Source organism: Melanostigma gelatinosum (genome assembly GCF_949748355.1).
Source record: "Melanostigma gelatinosum genome assembly, chromosome: 12".
NCBI lineage: Eukaryota > Metazoa > Chordata > Actinopteri > Perciformes > Zoarcidae > Melanostigma > Melanostigma gelatinosum.
Window position 1 is genome coordinate 14,271,427 of NC_136645.1, and position 23,833 is coordinate 14,295,259.

The 23,833-nt window shown below is 40.9% G+C and overlaps 2 protein-coding genes across 2 annotated transcripts; both read right to left on the reverse strand.

Annotated features, from left to right (window-relative positions):
- Positions 1 to 2,671: 2,671 nt before the first annotated feature.
- Positions 2,672 to 10,478, reverse strand: erlin1 (ER lipid raft associated 1). Its single transcript, XM_079279651.1, has 12 exons — positions 10,355 to 10,478; positions 9,072 to 9,200; positions 8,442 to 8,523; positions 7,690 to 7,736; positions 7,545 to 7,606; positions 7,314 to 7,439; positions 7,068 to 7,141; positions 6,267 to 6,325; positions 6,080 to 6,171; positions 5,845 to 5,934; positions 5,661 to 5,740; positions 2,672 to 5,064 (listed from the first exon to the last, which is right to left on the reverse strand). The coding sequence occupies exons 2-12, from the start codon at positions 9,182 to 9,184 to the stop codon at positions 4,888 to 4,890; spliced, it is 1,002 nt and encodes a 333-aa protein (XP_079135777.1). The 5' UTR covers positions 9,185 to 9,200; positions 10,355 to 10,478; the 3' UTR covers positions 2,672 to 4,887.
- A 427-nt stretch (positions 10,479 to 10,905) lies between these two features.
- On the reverse strand, positions 10,906 to 18,612 carry LOC306785548 (inhibitor of nuclear factor kappa-B kinase subunit alpha-like). Its single transcript, XM_079279970.1, has 22 exons — positions 18,348 to 18,612; positions 17,817 to 17,945; positions 17,633 to 17,727; positions 17,401 to 17,518; positions 17,244 to 17,313; positions 17,059 to 17,147; positions 16,855 to 16,944; positions 16,652 to 16,776; positions 16,332 to 16,439; positions 16,115 to 16,250; positions 15,798 to 15,998; positions 15,261 to 15,363; positions 14,996 to 15,119; positions 14,753 to 14,904; positions 14,589 to 14,650; positions 14,393 to 14,502; positions 14,037 to 14,086; positions 13,657 to 13,765; positions 13,375 to 13,522; positions 13,191 to 13,240; positions 11,705 to 11,804; positions 10,906 to 11,582 (listed from the first exon to the last, which is right to left on the reverse strand). Exons 2-22 carry the CDS (start codon positions 17,919 to 17,921, stop codon positions 11,523 to 11,525), a joined length of 2,205 nt encoding a protein of 734 aa, XP_079136096.1. The 5' UTR covers positions 17,922 to 17,945; positions 18,348 to 18,612; the 3' UTR covers positions 10,906 to 11,522.
- Positions 18,613 to 23,833: the final 5,221 nt, after the last annotated feature.

Sequence of the window (23,833 nt, forward strand, 5' to 3'; positions counted from 1 at the left end):
CTCTATCACTGGCCAAGTCTAAAATTACATCATTCATTTTCTCTGCAACTCTTGTTCCCGTAACTTCACAAGTGTGACGTTTTGGTCAAAGATAGACCGCAGTTATCAATGACTTAATTTCCCACTGTTTCAGCATCATTTCCAGAATACATACAGATGACCAAATATAGTAAACCACAGCTGACACGCATCACAGCCTGTGATCTGTCGATTGAAATATAAAGCTCACTTCCCTTTCCGAAGTATCAGGTGATGCCAGTGAGATGGGGTTGGGCGAGTTGCTCCATGTTGTCCGTCAGCGTTTGTCTGTCCCTGCGTAGTCTTTGATCCTGCCCCCTCTGTTGGTGTAGAACAACAAGAGGCAGGCGTCCTGCTGAGCTGTATCAGGATCTGCTGATCTTCTTCAGCTGCCTGCTGCTGTGACTGAGCTCTGTCGTGCTGATCGTCTTCATACCACCTAATCAATCACCATTATCAGGCTTTACAGCGATATAACACCGAGGTACAAATCTCACATGTCTTTCATCACTCCAAGCGAGGTGGCGAGTTAGTGAACAACTAGTTGGCAAGTTAACCACCGGCATGTTAGTCACTCAGAACAGCTCCCCAAGCTTCTTTCTGTTTATTCTGAACTGGGCCCTATATTCAGAAGACACCATCGACTCCTGTCTTCTAACTGCCTCAAACCATTCCTCTTTTGTGGAGCAGCTTATACTCCAATAGAGTACTTTAATAAAAGTGGATGGTGAGACACAGCTTATCAGCTGAGACAGCTTCCTCCATTTTGGACTATGTCCCTTCAAAGGTCAGCACTGTCAAGGCAGCTTTCTACTGGTCAATTGTGGGAAAATGTCGGACTAAAAGTTCACACACAGACCCCTTCACCTATTTAAGAAAAACAGTTTTACATGGTGTGACCAGGCCTTAACTCAAGGTAAGATATTTTCTCAGAACAAAGCCCCATCCAGAGCTGAAGAAGACATAATACAGATGTTGTACAGGCTGAGTGAAGCCTATTCTGACCTTTATATGTAAATATGTTGTACTGCCCCTTTAAAGGTTGATTCCTAAATGACACATATCATGCAACGCAGAATTAGGTTTAGAGCCTTTTTAGCTGAGTCGTGCAAAATCCATCCTGAGGGTCACCACAGAAATGTAGAGGAGAAAAGTGCTGAGAAATAGCAACGCTGAGGCTCTTTGTATGAGTGTGTGTTGTGCACCAACAACACACACATAGGATAGGAATGTGAGAGAAAGCTGCGGAGCAGAGCAGCTACTGATGATGACGCTGACTGCAGCTGATGAATCGTATTCTGCTGTTCGGGGAGTTGAGATTCAGAGGCCTTCACTCGGAGATGAGGAACCACACCCTGGTATCTCTGGGGAGGGACAGATCCAGGGAGGAGTCAAGGCTAGAAGGATCATGCAGGATCTGATGATCAGGGACAAAAGGAAGGAAAGTGAAGCGCTGGCTGACCCAGGAAGCAGAAAACGTGACCTCGACACCACTTCCTGGGAAGGGAGGGGCTTTAAACCTGCTGGCACCAAATCAGACCATTAAAATGAGCCAAGACATCCACAAAAAAACAACTCTTCAGTTAAGTAAACAAGATGAGGATGAGTGAAGATTATTTACACTCACAAACGCATGCTTTGTGATCATATATTTCTCACAAATTCAGGAAAAAACAGATCTGGCGTCAGTCTATAACTAAGCACCCTCCTTCGGAAAAGAAAGACTGATGGTTTGTCTGTGACAGGATCTGTAAGGACTGAGAGGTCATAAGAGGAAGCTATCCATCATCTGGTCATTCAGGCAGTGGTCACACACACACTCACACACTCACACTATGACTGTTTCCTGGAAATCCTTTGTGAATAGCTGACTGGCCTTGCTGAGGGCCGGACTTGAGGTTTAGAGTCTCTTGGGATGATCATTTTACAGACTCGTCAGACAAACACATTATGTGTGTTAGAACAACAGGGATTGTGATGGATTGTGTATGTGTCTATTCAGTTAACGTTCACTGAATCATCCTTGTGTCGCCACAACCACCCAGCCATCTAAATAAGTGACTATAGCAAACACATGCACATGGTATGAATTCTTACTTAACTGAAATATTTGGTGGAATAAATGACAAGACTTTGAGCTTGTGATGCATTGTTCAGAAATAATAACAATCACCATGTGTAAACCATTGAAAAACATCTACACTGGATATATTTGTTTGTGAATGTATAGAAAACAATATGTATTCCCGACAGTGAAAACCAGAAAATCCAAACTTGTAACTTCAGTATGTGGAGTTTAAGTGTCCCACAGAATATGGGAACTTTGAGTTTCACTTTAGTTCTCTTCTTCTGATCTGTGCACATATATCAGCAATGTGTTCCTCAGTCGTTGTGTAACCTCTCAGCTGATTTCATTTGTGCACAAGCTTTATTTTTCTCTTGCAGTCTCTGCATAGCGCTACATTTCTCTCAACATATTGCCCGCTCCGTATCCAACTCAGCCCATACATCAGTGCTTATGCTCAGTTAAACTTGTCTCATTTGTACTTTAAAATGTGTCTCAGTGATTTAAGCAGAGCGTTTAGTGTTTAACACAGTGTTAGCTTTCCTCCTGCTGGCATCCACGTGTAATGCACAACATCCACACACAAAGTACCAAAATAGGTTTTATTTTACATAAGAACATTGTCAAAACTTGAAAACATTTTTGCATATAAACCTTTTAGAACAAGGAGACAATGTTTGAATTTCACAGATTGTACAAAATGTCATTGACCAACAGAAAAAAAAAATCAATTCATACTTTTGCATCTTTATTTAAACCCACCACCAAAGCAAATGCAGAACGCAGCCTTTAACCGCCACTCACAGGTCAAGTACACATCACAACATCGGCCGAACACGAGTAGTTAGTCCAGTCTTTCTCAGATGAAGTCTGTGATGTTCAGTACAGTTCAGTGTGTACGGCCAAGCTCTTTAAGAAGTCTCACAGTTAAGTTCAAATGGAGCGGTTTAGTTTGGAGGAATCACTGAATCTTTAAGTCTGGGGAAACCCATAATCTTTTAAGGCTTGCATTCTGAAAAGTGGAAGTACTATATAAGAGAGCTGAACAAAATCCAAAAGCATCAAAACGGAGAATAAAAACTAGCACCAACTTGCATCTTATTGAAGCCAAAGCTCTGTCAACATTCATCTTTTAATAGAGCAACGCTGGAACTCATATCGCCACACAAAACTGATCAGAGATTAAAGTGATCCTCACTTGAGAGCAAGTTAATACTGGAACTAGGAACTGTGTGCTGCTTGTGTTGCCATTAAAATGATCTCGTTCAGCAGAGACTGAAAAACTTTGCAGCCTATTAATTCTTGCGTTACAGAAAAATGTAAACATTGACCATAGAAAGGAGATTTTGTTTATAACATTTGTACTTTGACAGACCGACATGCTCATAAAAATGTCTCAGGTGTCACATCACATGTCACGTCTTCAAATCAAATCGTTACTTTGTTGTTCCACCAGATGTTCAACTGCTTTTCTTGCACAATTGTCAATGTTTAAACTTTTGAGGGTGCAAGCTCCGTCCAACACTGAGGAGCTTTTTGTTAAAAATAAAAGTAAATTTCCTGAGAATTTACATTTCCTCACATGTGAATAAGCTGTAGAGCAGAGTTGGCAGACAAATGCAGGCACTACTAATCATCTGAATCAAGCCACTACACATTTCCACAAGCATGCCCCGATAATGAAAACCAGATGGAGGAAGAAGACGTACTCCCTTCTTCACAAGAAATACAAACCACCACTTCCTCCTGTGGCACTATCACACAACTGCTTTATTGATACGCTCCCATATTAATTCACTTTCAATTGTTAATCAACTTAAATGAGCTTCTCTTTCTCAAAGTAAATGCCACAGCAGGTCTTAGTGCATCATCTCAAGTCTTCACTACAACTAACAGCAAACTACCGCCAAGCTAACAGGAAATAAACCACATTACTACCACTCTGACATCACTGTATATGTACTATATCAACTGAGAACACTTGAGTATCTGCAGGATTCTCTGCAACTATATGCAAATTCTGGGACATTTTAACAAAGTCAGGCCACTTGTTTCTAGAAAGCTATCGTTTAAAAATAAAACTTCCACAGATCAGTTTTCATGTCTGTATGATTTCAGCCAACAGGAAATGCTGTAAATGACAAATGTAAAATGTCCATAACTATTTTATGTTCATCCACAAGCAGCGTTTAATTAGAGGTCCTCACATTCATTCATGTTGAGAGAGAAGAGCTCGTGGTTTAGTTTAAGAGAAGATAGCACAGAGACGACCTGCCCACGACACACACTTACACAAACCGAAACTGCATTTCATTAATTAGTGTCACCTGTTAGCTTCCAGTTCCGCTCAACCAGAAATTAATTCTCAAGAATCATTTTTCATCCCTCGCCTTGCATACAACAAACAAAATAAAACGCAGCAAAGTTAAACACCGCACTGATTGCAAGCCAGTGTACATTAGGTCGACAACTTGCTGTCGCCTTCCCAGGCATAAGCATTTATTATTGTTGTGATTTTTAACTGTGGCATCATTCTTATTCCTAAAACTTGACTTCCTCGAAAGAGTGGAAGGTAAAAAACTAAATTTCCCTTTTATCTTGCCTTCCCTCGCTCTCACTTTCGGCTTGTCCTTTAATTTTCACACCCTTTCTTTGCCATTTAAATTTAAGACTGAAGTGTGTTATTCATCAAACTAGCTGCGACGCTATCCCACCCATCATCTTCAGTGCAGTGCTCCCCACCTCACAGACAACACAAGTCCCCGTCGGGTCCTCCTGGCCTTTGCAGAAGCACAGCGCTGGACTCATTGCCCCTCCTTTGTTTTCAGAAAGTCCGCTTGATGAAGGGAGCGCACAGACTTCGGGGGGCTGTTGCTTCCCTCTACGAACATGTTGGGGATGTCCTGGCCAAAGTAGATCTTACTGTTGGCGGCTATGGCCTGGTACTTCATCAGCTCCATGTACTCTGGGGTCAACTTCATCTGTGGAGATTTAGAAGAACTAAATGTTAGAACCGTTTGCAGCCGATAAGCACAAACATGTTTGATATTGATAACATTGTTTACAAGCAACACGATAATCTTAATAATATCCTGTAGTGTGTGATGAGCCATTATCTTAAAAATCTCGTAGTGTGTGCATGTTTGAGATCATTGAAAAGAACATCTGTGACGTTTCTCCTCGTGTGTGTGAGATGCGAGTTAAGAACTGCTGTAGTCCGGTGTTTCAATGTGACAATGTACAGCACGGCCAAACGTGAACGTAACACTGCTGCTGGCTTTTGGCTGTGGAGGTGGTTGATAACAACATTCAGAGACAAGAGCTGAGGTGTGACAGCACACGAGAACAGCCACATAGTCACTACACTGACCATGAGACGAGTCCATTAAGGACTGAGCTCGGGGGACAACGACTAATCAATCATGACATGGTACGTCCCCTTTCTGTAATTAATCAGAGTAACCCATATACTTATACTTTACAATGATTATATAGTAGCTTCCACAAATATACTTCCCAATAGTGTAACTCTATCTGAAAGCCATTCGATGTTGTATGTGTGTGTTTGGTTTTTTACCGTGTTTGCGTCAGCAAACTTTGCAGCAGTGTAATACTCAGCATCAGCTCTGGCCTTCTCCCTCGCCAAAAAGGCAGAGTCTGAAACAAAGAGACAGTGTTGAATGAGACAGACACATGACGGACCAGTTCACCAGTCGCCTCCGCAAACAGGAATACACAAATCCATCTCAGGGGATTCTCACCCTCTATTTCAGAGATCCTCTTCTCCGTCTCTTTCTCCATCACCTTCTGTTGGAAGTGGATCTCTGCTACCTGGGCCACTTTCTGAGCCTCTGTGGGACAGAAAAGCATGCGAGTGTTAACAGATGGAGATAGCGGGGTGACACATGAGTGATTAAAAAGGGGGAAACCGCTAAAATTGTAACGACCGTCATGCAAATGAAAGCCTGGCTGGCTGATTTACAGTAAAACATTTACCAATAATGGCCCTCTTTCTTTCGGTCTCGGCTTCCTTCTCCACTACCCTCTGAGTCTGAGCCGTTACTAACAGACGAGTCTTCTCCGCTTCCCTGCATACACAAAAAAAAAAAGTTCTCGCAATTATTGTATTTCCTGTGTGGTGTTCCTTGACTTGAGTGGGTGGGTAACAGAATGTGAAACTCACATGAGTTCAAAGTTCCTCCTGATAGATTCGGGGATCTTCGGCTTGGTAACACGGACCGCCTTCATCGGGATGTTGAAGCCGTGCAGAAGAAAAGAAGAGAGAAAAATAAATGTACCTTCAATCAATCAACATATTTTACAGCGAGCGGTTAGTTTTCAAGATAGAATTGGTCTACCGTCATGTGATGGTTGCGTTTCAATGCGTGTATTGAGAGTATATTGGCTCACAGCTCAAGCTGGCTTTATAGTTGGTGCGACATATTATTTAAGGGAGTTGAATTGATTTTTTCCCCCAACCCACATTATGTGGAGAACCGCCCTACACTGCTTCTAGTACTTGTTGCCTTCTTCACAGAATTAGATTACATTTTTTGCTGAGGAACAATATTGGTGGAATGTTGGTAAGTTTATGATTTCAATTCTGATGTGGATGTTTTCATGAGGACGGCAGCTTCCTTGAAACCTGACCCACCATTGAAAAGGGCAGGCACTTAAAAGAAAAACAATACTTGGCAGGTGATTGGATGAACCATCCGTCAATCAAACTCTTCCTGAAGCCAGTCGGGAGAAGAGACAAAACATTTTGGTTTTTAACAAACAGCCTCTCCGTCTCCTCATGCCATCACCTAAACCACTGCCGTGTTTATTAGGAGACTACTGCAAATACTACGATGTAATCTCGGTTTACGTTCTTTCCTTCACTGTGACAGAGAGCAGCAATCGCATCGAGAAGGTCCGCTGCGTAAATTGCGAGATGTGTGTTACTGATAAGGAGTGTGTACGATGGTGTGTGTTTAAATACCTGTATTGTAAGTCCCGGCGCCATAGCAATAAGATCTTTCTGCAAAGCCGTCCTGAGGTTCTCGTCTATAATGTCTGCAAGGCAAAAAACAGCTGCTGTTTGAATACACAACATGTTGTGTATTCAAACAGAACACACAGCACAGCACCCCTAGTTGCCATTTATGTGAAGCATTAAAACGAAGCAATGCCGTCTGTTTTAACAGAGATATATTCTCTATCGCCACAGCAGCAAAAGCGTACTCACCAAATAACTCAATGTAGACCTCCTGTAGTGTGTGCACACTGCAGAACTGATTGAGTTCATGGTGAATCTTGTTGAATATTAGGGTTTTGTCATAGTCAGCCGTGTAGTTCCTCACAATTTCCACCACTGCAAAGAAACGAACAAAGGCAAACGTTGTTGTAACGGCAAGCAGCTGGCAGCGGTCAATCAAATGAGGAAGCTTCGCGCTGAAAATGATGAAACATGTTGTACCTGCTAAAGGGACCAGCATGTTGACAACTTCTATTCTGTCAAAATAGATCATCACGCCCCCGCTGTAAAGAAAAGAAACATGTTAATCTTAATGTGTAATACGTAATGATTTTCATGAATTGATCACCAATAAGCTCGGTGTTACCTCGTTCCACAAGGCACATTCTTGATCTCATCAGTTTGGAGAGTGGTCTGAAACACAGAAATTAAATAACGCTCACATAATCACACAAACTCTGATAATAATAAAGATTATTCTCCAACAACACAGGCCGCTTATAAACAAGTTTCCTGTTACTAGTTTATAAAAAACAACCTAGTAGATAAAGTAATGCATGCTTGTTTTAAGTTAAGCTGTGTCAATAATACATACATTATTATTATATACAATATTTTCCTGGAATATCCTGGAATTTCGCCTTTCATGCAAACGAAGGCGAACATCGTTTTAATGTGATTTTCAATGGATTTTAGAGTTAATGGTAAAAAACAAACAAACACAAATAACCAGTTGCTGTTGTGCTGCCAAATAAATGATCAAGTAAAGGCTACAACCTGAATACTATTGTAATTACTATAATATGTTAGCTAAAACAACTTGAAGGTTGATCAAAAATATCTCAGTGACATGAACCCTAAAACAATGTTATTATAATTCTACTTATTATAATTAAAAAGATTAAATTATATGCATATTTAACAGCACAACAAGCGGTGCATTAACTTGGTGTAAAATAAAGCCACCATGGTTGAACGGCAACTGTTTGCATGCTGCAGCTGATGTATTTATAGAAGAGCCCATTCTGGTTTTTATGCATCAGCACCTTCTGGTTGACTCCTACATTGCACAGGCCGCTGCTAACGGGCCAAAGTTCCCGGGCTGAGAGGTACGTTTACCTGCACTGATCTGTAAGTGGTAATGAAAGGGATCATGATGTGATATCCGGGACCGTTGGGAGACGTCAGCAATGCCCCACCCCTAAAACAAACACAAACAAATTATTTGGTCTGACTTCTTAACATTAGATGAACTATGGACGATATGTATAGAGGGGGGAGAAAAAGAAAAAAGGACTTAAAGTTGTTTATTCAGGTGTAACAGAAAAGTATGAGGGTGTAGTTGAAAATCTTTGCATTAAATCACAGGGTATCTCTGCTTTGTCCAACTCGTGAAAACAGTCAACAATTAAGGCTTTATATCTACATTACGTCCCATTTATTATGTTGTAGTCGGGAAGTTAAATACAATTCCCTCAAGGTCTGACCTTGGGACCAGTGATGTGTAATCTTCATCACTGTTGTGGATCAGTCTGTGCAACAATTGAATAATTTGTACAAATGCAGACACTTGTAGGAGCACCTCCAATGCTCCGGTCTGGACAATCCTGAGCTAAACTGCAAGCCAAAGTGTCCCAGATCATATTTCCATATCCATACAAAATGTATATGTATCATTACGATATAACATTTTATCCATATTCTTAGTATATATGTGTAATGTTTGGGTATGGGTCAGTGTTTTGATACCTGTAGTACACAGCCAGGTGTCCTTCTTCTATCTTGTGAATGGAGGAGTGCAACATGATGGCCATCAGTCCCGCTATTGCTCCAAATATTGCCCCTACGTGCGGCATCGTCATCCTTGCAAGTACTGGCCTACAGGCATAGAAGAAGAAAAAAACATAAGCATACTGAAATATTTATACACTATGTACTCAGGGCACCTCTAGCCCTGTGGTCAGACCGTCACTGTAAATGTCAGCAGCAGTACACACAGTGTTTGGTAAACGAAACTAAAACTAAAGCAGTCTCACGCAAAAAAATCATACTTTCATGAAGGTTTTAATGTTTATTAACTGGATGCTCAAAACTTTACGGTCTGAAACACTGTCGTTTGTATTGTATTGCATTATACTGGGAGGTAAATCTAACATTTAGTCTATCCTCAAATGGACGGGACAAACTATTTCAAAATATTATATATACACACACCTCAAAATTATAATTTTTTTAAAAGATATAAAATGGGTAGAAACTGTATTATAAACGTATTTTCACTGAGCTTTGTTCGACTTTGCAAGGGGTGCATATAGATATTTCGTTGAAAACTCTAGTATTACAGAACTTAACCGCATCTTTGTTAGCAAAGCAAGAATAAGGAAATGCTCTGTTTGAAAGTTTCGCTTTTAAACTAACAGTTCATTATACAGACGTCACACAGCTTGTTATATTATATTTTGTGTCAGTTAACACAGTTAAGTTTAACCCAGGTCAAAGGCGTTAAGTAAACAGCCGCAGTCACTGAAAGTAGTTCATTTATATATCTAAGAGCTTCTGCAGCAGGTTTATAGTTACTGTGTATGCGACAGCAAGTGTTGACCCTGTAGTGAAGGTTCAACCCGTTAGCGTAGTAGGTCATGATAACGGCACCGAGCAATGCATGATCACGAGCGGAGTGTTCAACAGCTAACGTTAACAAACACGATTAGCTACCATTAGCTTGTAGAACCAGGCTACTTGTAAGGAAGCTAGCAAGTAGCTAGTTCCACATGAAGCGACGTGTTTGTACCACAGATTCGTTTCCTTCAACAAAACTCATTTAATTCACAATATGAAAAGGCTGACACACCACTCGGTATGTAACGTTAACATAGATTAGGTTAGCTAGATAGCTAACGTTAGCTAGCTCTCATTCTCGGATGTCGGAAGTCAGCCACTCCGTCAGTGTCCTGCAGCTAACAGCTAACGTTAGCTCAAATGATAGCATTAGCTTGTTATGCTGCAAGCGTAAACCCAACGAGTTAACTCACCTTAGCACAACGCTAGAATAAAATCAATGTGTAAGCGTAGGAATAAATGTACCACTGTATTGAATCGTATCTTTCTGGTCTAATCATTGAACGTGCCCCTCACCCCGCCTCCCTCAGGTTACGCTCTCGCTTTTTCTTGGTACGTGATGCTCCCTTCAGGGGCTGTCGGAAATAATAATAGTAGATTTTACTAGTATAATAGTACGTGAAATGGAAGGCAGACTGCCACGTGCATCGTTATCTATCTAAATATATATATAAATATATACACACACACAAATATACATACATATGTATTTGTGTTTCAGTGTCTGGTATCATCACAAATTAGTACACTAAAGTACTTACTTATGTATTGACTGAACTGTGAAAAGTCTGCCTGCTTTGCCCAGACGACGGTTCAGTGTGAAAATCACATATTAAACAACAATGTGGGCTGAATGATGGAGATCAGTATACTGTATGAGCTAAACAATAGGATATTGATTCACATACTGTATTGATTTTGCAACGTTTCAAAGAAATCTTCCACAGATGACAGGACTGTACACTGATGTTCTTCCTCCTTTAATGACAAATTAAAGATACTGTTCAGCTGAAGTATGTCCTGACTAAATGCAGTGCCTTTAACTGTGCCTGTTACTTGAATTTTGTCGTTTTCATTTCCATTGTATGCATGACATTCTTCTTGTTCTTCTTGTCCTTGCTGTTTGCATTTCACCAGCTCCCAGGAGAGCGTTGAACCCGGGGTCTTATAAACAAGTAATTTCCTGTATGTGTGCAGGCAGTTGTCTGGTCCACTGTGTGAATGTAAATAACCGGATACTTACAACTTTCACTTGAACAACACTTGCAGAGAAAAGACTAAACATTGTATGTGCCATACATTTATAAACATTCCATCATGCATAGATCTTCAGCAGCAATGTTTGACTCGAATCAATATTACAAGTAAAATAAATAAGTCTTGGTTACAGCTAAAACTCAATAATATACATTCAAGTTAAAACATGAATAGCTTAACATATCATGCTGTTGTATTAGAGCATTACATGTATGTAAAAAGACACATAATGGAATCACAAAGCTTTCAGATAGTGTAACTCTGATAAGGCACTTGTTTACAGAATACATCTCTAACTATTAACACAGAGTCTTTGGTCAGTTTCTACAGCTTCTGGGGTTGGGCCTTCACTGCTGTGTACTGAGTCCAGCTCCAGTCCTGATCCTGGAGAGAGAACAAACACGTTAATACTGGACTACCAAACACAACCTTCTCCATCTACCATCTACTGGACAGAATCTGTTTACATGCATGAACACACACTGCCTCACTCCTGTATACCCTACCATGACACTGTGCTCCATCTCCTGGGCGGCTTCTTGCAGCAGAGATGTTAGTTGACTCAGATAACGCTGATTATCATCCAGTAACTGACTAACAGTTTCACTGCAAAAGACAAAAGAGTGTTTGAATGTGGGGATTACCACCTCTGACCCAATAAATGTCAGAATTGTTCACGTTCAAATTCACATACTACCAGTGTGCCAGAAAAAATATCTACCACGTCCCAATACATAGCATGTCAAATGCAGTGTGCCAAAAATACCAGGATGTCCCTCTGCATGCGGATATACGAGCAGGATGGTCAAAGTTCAAAGTGCACTGTTATGACAAAGTAGTATGTCCCAAATGAATGCAACAGTATGTACTTTGTAAGGGCAGCTGCAGTACATACTTAAATAAAAAAGAAAAAGTATGCGAGTTGGAATGCAGTGTTTATCTTTCAGGATTTTGCGGCTCCATATTAAAGTTTTTTTTAAACACACAATTGTTCAAACTGACACGCAGAGAAAACAGAACCTCAAGTTTCAACAACTCTAAAACATGTTCTGCTTTGCACCTAATTTGCAATTAAACATGGAACCTTTTGCAACACACTTCTCGCAGATTACTACTTAAGACGCAGGAATCTGACATGACGTCATTTGTTGGGCATTTCAAAACACAGAGGTAGGGGTAGACGTCGATGTGGGTGCTGTCCAGGACTGGATACCTGACTCAAGGCGCTTCTTCCTTAAGTCTAGCCAGGGAAGCTACTGCCTGTGATGACTCTGTAGTCAATAGAGTACACAACACTAATGTATACTGTGTGTGCTGAGCACGCTGTACTGATTTATTGTGAAGAAAAATAAAAAGGTTTTGTTTCAAAATGGCTCCGCAACAGTCTGGCGACCTGTCTAGCGTGTATCCTGTCAGCTGGGATCGGCTCCAGCCCCTCCGTGGTTAAAGATAATGGACGGATGGATGTTTCAAAATGTATTTGTGTTTCTGCACATGTATCTCTGCAGAATTCTCTTTATTCAGATCGCTATTATTGAGACAAAGCAGAGTGTAGTTGGTTGGACAAAATCTTTCAACATGAATAAAGTGTGTGTGCCATTTGGTGCATGAGTTTGATTTTGAAAAGTGTTTCTGTAGTTTTCAATGCAGCGCTTCATTTTTCAGGATGTATGAAGTGTTTTGTGCTTTGGGTTTGTGTTTTGCACAACAACAAAAAACGTATTGTCCTCAAGTCATTTGAATCGAGGGGAATACGAGTCCTGTCTCTTCTTCAAGCTCCTCACTTAGAGGTGCATGGGGTGACCCCTTGTGGCAGCTTTGTGAATTGAACCAAACCCAGCAGCGGGTTTCAAAAGATCATTAATAAACTTGTACTGCTGCTCAGTGTAGATTTAAACTCATCTTCTAAAATGCAGCTACATGATGTTTTGGTGTGGCTATTCCCTTAACAGTGTTTTTCAGATACAACTGTGATGTATACTTGTGACTTACCCGTCAGTGGGTTGTTGCATTCGTGACTGTGATGGAGTATTGTTCTGGGCCTAAACACACAAACACACTCTGGATTAGCTGCAGATTGATTTGACATTTAATACTGTACTGCAGAGCTTCACGCTCCTCAGACATCACTGACAGCGGAGCATATTTTCCGGAGTGCCATTCGTTATTTACTCACACAGGCAATCTTGAGGAGGTACCAGAACTCTTTCTGTCTCTTCATTTGCATCTGCATCACTGCGGCCTCTGCAGTTTTTATGTTCTCCACCGCCCTCTCCAGCTTAGGGAACAAATCCACGATGCGTTGCTTACACACGAGAATTGTACTACAGGACGGAAAAAAAGAGAAAGATGAGGGAACACCACAAAAGACACACAGGGAACTGTTAAACAATATCTCAGATGATGAACTGAGCTGTGCATGCTTGTATATGTGTGTTTAGACTGCTGGATGAATTACCTCAGGTGAGTGTACAAGTCTTTCAGCACTCTGTCCTGGTTCTGAACTGTTTGGAGAATTATCTTCACCATGTCCGAGCTGTCACTGTAGCCATGTGTGGGGTCGGGACCTGTGCGAACACACACTTCTATGATCATCCATGTTCTATCATCTGACAGGAGGCATGTAAACAAATACTCCACGCGTTCTTGCTATCCACAACGACCACGCTGAGGAAGTCATTGAACAGAGGTGACCATCGTGAATGTATTCATTTGTTATACAGCTGAATTGTATCCATAGCATAATCAGATTCCACTGTAAGTGGCTATGAACAACAAGAAGCTGGAGCCCCGATAACTATTGTCTATTATTTTGAATGTGTAATGATTTGTACTTACTTTTGCATTTAGCTTTCAGTTGCTTGTAGAGTTCAATAGCTTTTACCTCTCTGGAAAAAACAGCAAAGAGGGCGACAGCAGTCAGATGTGTACATACATTGAAACTGTTTTTTCTTGCTGTAATCATTCCTCCTGTTCACACTGGCCATTAAATGATTCTTTCATAACATGCATCCAATCCAGTAAGTCAGAATGTGTCAACAGTCTGACTTACTAAAATCTTTTTAAAGTTTGTTTGTCACCGAATTCTTTGTATTTTGAATATAGCCACCTAACTATTGTTTTAAAACAGACTTGAACAAATGTGAACTTATTTAAGGAAACGATCATCATGTGAATATAACAGCGGTACTCACAGCTGTTCCATGACATCCCCCTGTCTCCTCGCAAACGGACTCCTCTGCAACTCCACGATCTCCGAATGCAGAGCCACTATCTCTTCATCCAGATAGCCCACATCTGCAACCTACAGCGGACAACGCCATTAGCATGCAGTGTTTTAAAATACCTGCAAGTGAGGTCACGACTGCTAATAAGTAACAGCAGTCCTACCTTTGAGAACCCATCGGCCTTCTCTTCATTTTCCTGCCAGGTCTTCAACATTTTTTCCGAAGCTTCAGAAAAAACACACAACAACCACCACAGAGAGTTCACCAAAGGCTTCATTAAAAGGACTTGAAATGAAGTGTCCCAGCAGGAGATTAACATCCACTCACAGATGCCAATGTGTCTCTGCTTGGTGTACTGCTCAAGGTCATTCTGGATGCTGGTCTTAAAAATAGCCAGTTTGGCTCGGAGCTGCTGTGACTGGGAGAACAGCAGGTTCTTGTACCGTGTTAAGTTGGTGTTGTAGCGCAGCAGGCTCAGCCTACACATACACAAACACAAGGTAGGCAGATGTTTCATTGTGTGGGTGCACGCATGCATGTGTGTGTGTGTGTGTGTGTGTGTGTACTTACATGGCAGCCCTCTGTCCCTGGTACAGACGAATGTAGTCCTCTTTCAGTCCGCAGATGTAGCTGACTGCTTCACCCCACACCTTCCTCAGAGCAGACAGCGGGAGCTGCGTCTTCGTCTCCCTGACTGAGACAAACCAAAAGCACAGATCAGACAACAAACTCAAAGAAGCGATAACTTTCAAAGTATTTGGATCTTGCACGCAGACCAAAAACCCATTGCAAACGGAGGAGAACCTGTAAAGATTTATACATTTGAGATGTTCACCTATAAAGTTGACGCTGTCTGGCAGAGGTCTGGCCGTCAGCGGTCCAGAGTACTTGGTCAGGCTCTTATCGAACAGGAAGACTATGGAGCTGTCCCAGCCTCGCTGGAAGCAGAGAGCGAATATCACTGTGAATACTGAAGCGTGTTAGTGGATCAAGTCTAGTATATGCTGAGCTTTAGACTTCCTGAAACATTTTCTTCCAGAGAAACCAAACAGGCTGGAAGCAAGCAGCCGCCACGCACTCGTTCATACAGTCTGCTAACATGTTGTCAAACTATTTTTCACATATGACATTATTTCCCTTATTTAGTTTTACTCTACCAACGATCCTTTGGGAACTAAATGTTAACTTAACTACATTATTGAATTATAAAGGGAAACCAAAAAAATAACTAATCCCATTTACTAGTGTAATGCAGACAAAATTTCTCAACAGAAACAATATTTCTAAAATCTGCTGCTCATGTACTTGTGGCTGGGACTGTTTGACATTCAACATTTTTGTTTATATGTGTGTGTGTGTGTGTGCCACATACCAATCCCTCTGGCAGACAGTGTGCGGGCGGTCTGCGTGGGTCGAGGGAGATTCCCGTCTCCAGCAGCAGCTCTTGACTCAGCGGGGAGAGGTGTGTCTGAGTGTGTGTCTCCAGACGAAGCTGCAGGGAGTGTAAGCTCTCCTCAGCACCCAAAACCAAAGAGTGCAGCTGGGCCGACGTCATGTCCAACACATGAATCACCTAAGCAAAGAAAGGCACAAAGCCGGGCCAGTTGCTTCGCGTGCTGTCCTCAACTGGGATATATCAAACCATAAATGCAATCAATGAAGTCTTAATAAAAGGTTCTTCTTATTAACCTTCAAGCTTAGAATATTATGCAGAGCTGTGTAGCAGTTTGGCTTGTTTGTGTCAGGATCCAGCCCTCCACCACGCATTGCAGCGTCCCACAGTAACAACATCTGCAAAAGGGACTCGACTGGTTCCAGCAGTGGCCTGTGAACACACACACACACAAGTTAGAATGAGGGCCGCTTGACTGGTTGGTTTTAAAAAGCCTCTTTTCTTTGTGTCTACCTGCTGACATTGTTGGGATAAGGGAGATGTGTGGAGAATCGGACTTCTCCGTTCATGTCCTCGACTGCCATGATGTCTTTGGGACCTTTGTTCTTGACTTTACTCGTCCTACAAAAGAAGGCAAACGCGCAAAAAGAGGGAACTGAAAATAAAGCCGACAGATTAAAAACTAGACACATAACATGTTCCAAACATTCAGAAAAATAATCTGCATACATGATTGAAATGTTACATTCCCTAACTGTGTGTTTTAATGTCATGTGTATGACCAGATTCTTTAGAAAACAGACAATAAATGCATTGCTGCTATGTGGACTCACCATTGAACAGGCTGCATGTGGTGTAAAAAGGGGCGAAAACCACAAGTGCATTCAAAGATCACTGTCCCAAAGCTCCAGTAGTCCACCGTTACAGTGTAGGGTTTACTCTCAAACAGCTCTGGAGCCTGGCACACATGCAGATAGATTCATATAACAGGGGTTGATTGAAAAACAACAACATTGCTTGCTGATGCAACACTTACCAGATACTGGAGAGTGCCAACAAAGGATGTACAGAGACTGCCCTGATCTAGGTCTTTTGCATAACCCAGATCTATTATTTTATGGACAAGCTGGAGGAAAACATACCGTCGTTTAAACATGAGAGCAAGGCACAGAAAACCATATAATATACTAAATTGAGGATTACACAGGCAGCATGTATGAAAAAAAGGAAATTAATTCACCTTCCCACCAATCTCCTGCAGAACTATGTTCTCTGGCTTTAGGTCTCTGTGAATAATCTTATTTTCATGGAGGTATTGGATACCAGCGCCTGTGTTTGTAAAACAAAAATCATTCCATAAACATTTATGCATTAGCATGTGATAACAATGACTTTTGTCAAAGCAAAAGCAGAGGGAAACTTTACCAATGTCACTGAGCAGCGACAGGACTTCACTCTCCTTTAGTCCACAGCAGTTTTCTGGTTTATTCAAAACCTAAATAACGATGTACAGAGGTTAACAGCGCCATGTTTGGAAAGAAAACAAACTGTATGGGGTTTGAATAAGATACCCACTTGGTACCTTGCGTAGGTCTCCTCTTGAGCAGTACTCCATGGCCAACAGGGGTAAGTCATTTAAAGCAATGGAGCTCAACTCCTCTGGAATGTCTCTGGCCTGAACCACGTTCACGTGATTCAGCCTAGAACAGAGAGAAAGCCAAACATGCAGCGCTGGTTCGACAGGAAGAAAGTGCACAGTGGGGTTTGTTGTTCACAGGCTGCTTTTTGAACACAAGTGGAGGATTTTCACTCACTTCTTCATGATCTGAATCTCTCTGCCCCAGCGGTCTTTGTTCTTGGAGTTCAGCTCCAGGCGACAAAGTTTCACCGCAATCTTCTCTCCCAACTCCTGCTCCAAACACAGATGGGGAATAAAAGCGAGCCAAAAACAGACACCTGGGTCCGAGGTTTATGTTGCATTCAGCTGGCAGAACTTACGAGGTGCTGGTACAGGTAGACGTGCCCAAAGCCTCCCGTCCCGAGTCTCTCCTTCATCTCCCAGGAGCCACACAGCTGGCTCTGTTTCAGTGCAGTCCGCTCCATAGTGTGAGGGAACGCAGACCTCAGCTAGAAAGACCAAAAACACAAGCTGTGTCACTGTCTAGAAACATTGTGGACCACACTGTAGATCTTCATCAAGGCTGCTGTTTACAGCATTCACACATCTGTCTCTATGCATCTGCAGGGGAAGGTGTTACTGAACGGTTATTAACTGCTCTTTACTACTCATTATTCATTATTAATCATACTCTTATATATGTTTTTAGTGTTATTGTGTTACAGTGACCTATAGGGAAGCATAGAGACATACAGTAGCGTTAGCTGTCCTTACGAGCCTTTTGTTGTTATTGGATCGCCATGTTACAATATTAGGATCAGGGAAGTTAAATAACTCAAAGACAGGTTAACTGAGTTGATAAAATAGTCAACGAAAGACAACATCTCGCTCTACAAACATCACAAACTCACCAGGAGGTCAGAGTCGACAGATCACTGTTAGCTTACTTTGGACGTCAGAACATTGTTGCTTCAAAGTTAGCTAACCGTGTTTACGGCTCGTTTTTTGTTATTTAGTGTTCAAGCAAGTCTGTTGAGCCGGCGAAAATATACCTGAACCCTTTATAGTCCATCAAACACGGTTCAGAAGTTAAAGTTCATCTTGTGTCTTGTTGTAGTTTTGAGTGGAAAGCTGCTCGATATCTGCGCAAAGTGAAAGTGTATCCTGACAGACAGACGTTGTTTCTGCGCATGCGTGTCTGGTTTAAGAGCATCGGACAGGACGCACACGAGGCTTTCTGTTTCCTAAAACCTTTCTCCCTTTGTTCGTGGATTTACCATGTCAACGTGTAAACTAATGCATTTTAAATCAACAGGGATGTTACATAAGCCAATTCGTGTATTTATTTTTTACCTTGAACGCAACCGTGTCCATCATAATCCGCTGAGTATGAATATTAAGACACGGACTTAATTTGTCCAATAGATGGTGCCACGTGCTAATCTTCAGCCATGATGATGGTCATTACAGGAAAATAAATGTTAGTCCTTTTATTTAAACAGATGCTCACGTTATGATTAATAACTCATTTTCAAAAGAGACCCCTTGCACACACAAAGAAACACTTCAAAACACAAAAATTCACAGTAATTCCCATACACAATAGATATTATTATTTCCCCAGGCGCCTGTCATTGGCAGCCCACTGCTCCCTATATACAGGGATGGGTCAAATGCAGAGAAAAATTTCCCCCTTAAAGGGATAAAGATAGTATAAATTCTATTCTATTCTATTAGTTCCATATTAAAGAGAACAATTAGGCTACTAGTGGCATTTAAAAGACATTATGTGGAGTATGATGTGTTTTTTTACTTCAAAAGCACAGTATCTATTTAAAACCAATTTTCCGAGCTCAATTTAAACATGTAGTTAAATGTCCTATGACCTTGTATCGTAATTAGAGTGTGTGTGTTACTTAGATATGATCAGAAAGCAGAGGAAATGAGGCCGTTTTTTCCCAGTATGTCCTCATAAATAATAATGAATGTACAATGCAACCTCTTTCTCTTGGTTAAGGCAAGGCAAGGCAAATTTATTTGTATAGCACATTTCAACAACAAGGTAATTCAAAGTGCTTCACATAAAACCATTAAAAGCATCAAAACATAAGGCAAAAGAAAATGAGGTTTAAAAACAATTAAGAACATTCATTGCATTAAAACATTAAAAAACAGTGTAAGAAATAAAATGCAGTAGTAAAATGCAGAAATGCAGGAAATTGATTAATATATGAATTGAATGTGGTTCAATTAAAGGCAGCAGCAAACAGAAAAGTCTTCAATCTTGATTTAAATGAGCTGAGGGTCTCAGCAGACCTGCAGCTTTCTGGGACTTTGTTCCAGATATGTGGAGCAGAAAAACTGAACGATGCTTCTCCATGTTTAGTTCTGACTCTGGGAACAGAGAGTAGACCGGTCCCAGACGACCTGAGGGGTCGGGATGGTTCATAAGGTAGCAGCAGATCAGAGATGTATTTTGGTCCCAAACCATTCAGTGCTTTGTAAACCAACAGCAGGATTTTAAAGTCAATTCTTTGTTGGACAGGAAGCCAGTGCAAAGACATCAGAACTGGAGTGATGTGGTCCACCATCCTGGTCTTAGTGAGGACTCGAGCTGCAGCTTTCTGAATCAGCTGCAGCTTTCTGACGGACTTTTTACAGAGACCTGTAAACACACCTTTACAGTAGTCCAGTCTGCTGAAGATAAATGCGTGGACAAGTTTTTCCAAATCCTGTTGAGACATAAGTCCTCTAATCCTTGATATATTCTTCAGGTGATAGTAGGCTGATTTTGTAATTGTCTTGATGTGGCTGTTCAGGTTGAGGTCTGAATCCATAACTACACCTAGATTTCTGGCTTGGTTTGTGGGTTTTAACATCAGTGATTGAAGCTGAGCGGTGATTTTCAATTGTTCATCCTTGGTACCAAAAACAATTACTTCTGTTTTATCTTTGTTTAATTGAAGAAAATTCTGGCACATCCAGTTGTTGATTTGTTCAATGCAGTTACCCAGCCCTTGTATGGGATTATAGTCCCCTGGTGACATAGTTATGTAGATTTGTGTGTCGTCTGCATAATTATGATAACACACTTTGTTGTTTTCCATAATCTGAGCGAGTGGAAGCATGTAGATGTTGAACAGAAGAGGCCCCAGTATTGAACCTTGGGGAACACCACATGTCATTTTAGTCAGCTCTGATGTGTAATTATAGCTACAGGCACAAAGTATTCTCGGTCCTTCAAGTGGGATTCAAACCAGTTAAGTGCTGTGCCAGAGAGTCCCACCCAGATTTTTAGTCTTGAGTATGGCATGGTCGACCGTGTCGAATGCAGCACTGAGATCCAGTAACACTAAGACTGAACTTCTGCCATTGTCTATGTTTAAGAGTAACATCCCACCTTATCACTTGTGTAGTGCTCTGTGATCACAGTCGGAGGGCTTTAAGGTGGAGGGGAGGTACTCATGTACAATATAACATAATCAAGTGCACAAATAATTGTAGGTGGAAAAATGGCCCTTCAGAAGAAAAACATGACTTGTTTCTGTACAAAGATCCCAAATGGATCTTCTGTTTGCTAGTCAGGTGTTCCACATTTTGTTTGTGTTTTTAAATGAATCTGTTTTCCAGTCAGATCACCAAATATTGCTGAGCTTCCACCGTTGCATCAACAAATTTGCATTTCAAGTCCAACTAAACAGAATAAATAATGTGTGTTTTTTTAAATAAACAATATCAATCATTTATATGTTTAGATTTTCTGTTATGTGGTTTCCAGAGATTTGAAAAGATCATCATTTCTCAAGCTCTTACACGTGAAATGATCTCACGGACCGTGAAAACATTTTAGATTAGTCAGGGAATGTGACAACATCGGTGATTAAGGGCTGATGCAAAGAGGACCGGTGCTGCTATTGGTAATAATAGCACAAAATTCTCTGAAGCTGTCTGCAGCTTTGTTGTGTTTGTTCCCCTCTGTGTGTTTGTGAAGAAAAACCGATTTCAGTCAGATATCCAATTAAAGATTCAATGACAATGTTGTTCAACCATGAATTAAACTGATCTTATTAAATATTAATTTGATTTGATGTTGCCTCACTTTCTCCACAAGTTGCACAAATGTCAAATATGTTTGTTGTCTCTAGTTTATGTGCAGGTGAATTCATATATTCTTATGCAGCGAAATACATTGTGAAAATGAAACAAGTAAAAATATGCATGCACAACAGCCGCATTGGTTGCTTCTCATAACTGTTTAGCTTCACAATTCTCCAGTTCTATTTAACGGAAAGAGGAAGCAGACAGGTATCTGAAGAGAGACGCTGAGAACACATGTGATTAAGAGTGTGAGTGTCAGATGATGAAAGCGTGAAATAGTTTGGCGGATGAAACTCAATGGTTGTCCGCCTGTTTACCAGGTGTTTGTCCAGTTTGATAAAGGAGTAAGAGGAGTATTAAAATGGCCGGCAGGGTTTGGGTAAGAGATGTTTGGCGCTTGTTTCAAGGCAAAATGGAGTACAGAAAAAAGAACATAGTAAGACGTGACTTCACTTGTTGGAGTTTAAAAAAATTCTCTGACAGAAAATGAGGCAATCGCATTTTGATCTCGATGATCAGCAGTTCTTTGAAGTCCAAAAATAAATGATGACTCACTCTGTTTCTGAGGATTTCTATTTCTAGGGTGTCAGTGTGTTTCTAATGTGCAAACCGCCACTGTCTCTATAGAAACGATATCCTATGTTACTGTGCAGGATGCAACCCTAATGTTATGAGGGAAATAACACAGCGGTATACTTTTATGGCTTTAAACTTGAATTCTATGGGATTTGTTGTATAAAGGGCTATTGTGAACAGTATAAAACAGGACAAATCATCTATTCTCATGCTTGACACCTGTAACACCAGATACAGTATCACCAACACACCTCACACCTCCGGTGCACCTGTAGAGAGAAGAGATGGATTAGAGCAGGTTGAGAAGGATAGCAGGAACTCAAAGAGGTAAGTGTTGAGCCTTTAGGCGCCTGGAGCGTGACTGGTGTCTAGACTGGGCGGTGGGGAGGCAGAAGACTCAAAATGAAACACTCCAGGTTGCAGCTTGCCTCAACCACAACTGGGTTTTCCTGGGTTGGTTCATTTCTGTGTAACACAGTTCTTCTTTTGGTAAAACACCTGTGTGAAGCTTAAACTATACATTTATCAGTGAAGGCTATTGGAGTCAATAAATTAATGTTTGCTTGTTATTCAGTTGTTCCACGCCTACTGACTTCATGCATGCCGTACATGTTCATGTCAACCTTTAAAAAGTTATCTGGTACACAAGGCCCTGCACAAAGGTGTCATATCCGCTTATTGTCACCATCAAAGAAGAGGAAATGTGAGTAACACCATGCGTCAGAGTATTTGATGAGGAACCATTTAAAGTAAGGGGGGGTTTTAGTCTAAAAATCCCCGTGAAAAAGCCATAACAATGCCCATTCTTATAGAGGAAGCTGTGTGTGGTACAATATTAGTATAACATGTGCAAAGAATGAAAGACAGCCACTCTGTCATCCAAAAAAGATTCAAGTGAAGAAGGTGGCTGTGTGTAATACGTGCAGTATGTGTCATTGGTTGTGATGTGCTTCAGTACATGTTGCTTTGTTTGTTTATGCTGAAAACAGTGTAGGTTATTGTTGTTGAGACCGCAAATGCACCACGACAAAATTAAAGAAATTAACATCTACTTAATAGATGATGAATGATGATGAATCCCTGAGCTTTATTGTGATGTTTGCAAATTGACTACTTTGGTGGTACTTCCACCATAAATGCAACAGAGGAAATATCTCACATCTGAATTGTATGAAATTGACGCAAAAGACATCAAGAAAGCTTTACTTTACTATAATGATGCAGTCATACAAAATGGCACATCAATTTAGTCACTAAGTGTTTTAATGGGGCATTTGACCAAGCAAATACATAATATATATGTAACATTACCATATAGTGTGGTGAAATGTAGTAATCTCATAAAATGTTATCTAATCTTATAAAATGTAATCTAATCTGATAAAATGTTATCTAATTCCATTTGAGTTAATTGGTATTAAACTCAAACCTGTCATACCTTTGAGCAGGATGTGCTCTTCTGCACCCACAGCTGCAGCAGTTGTCATTGCACACATGACCAATTTTGGATATATTATTCTGAAAAGTCTCACTGTGGTTTAAGAGGGAATGATGGGGTGTTCAGTGTGTGTCACAGGAAATGACAAATTCGTTTGGTCAAGACTTTGCTGATCAGCAATTGAGCCCCAGTGATGATTTCATATTGTCTCCTAAACCACTCCCACTGGCCCGTGTGTTTTTAAATGGGAGGTAAGACGGGGAGGATCAGCACTGCAGCACCAGA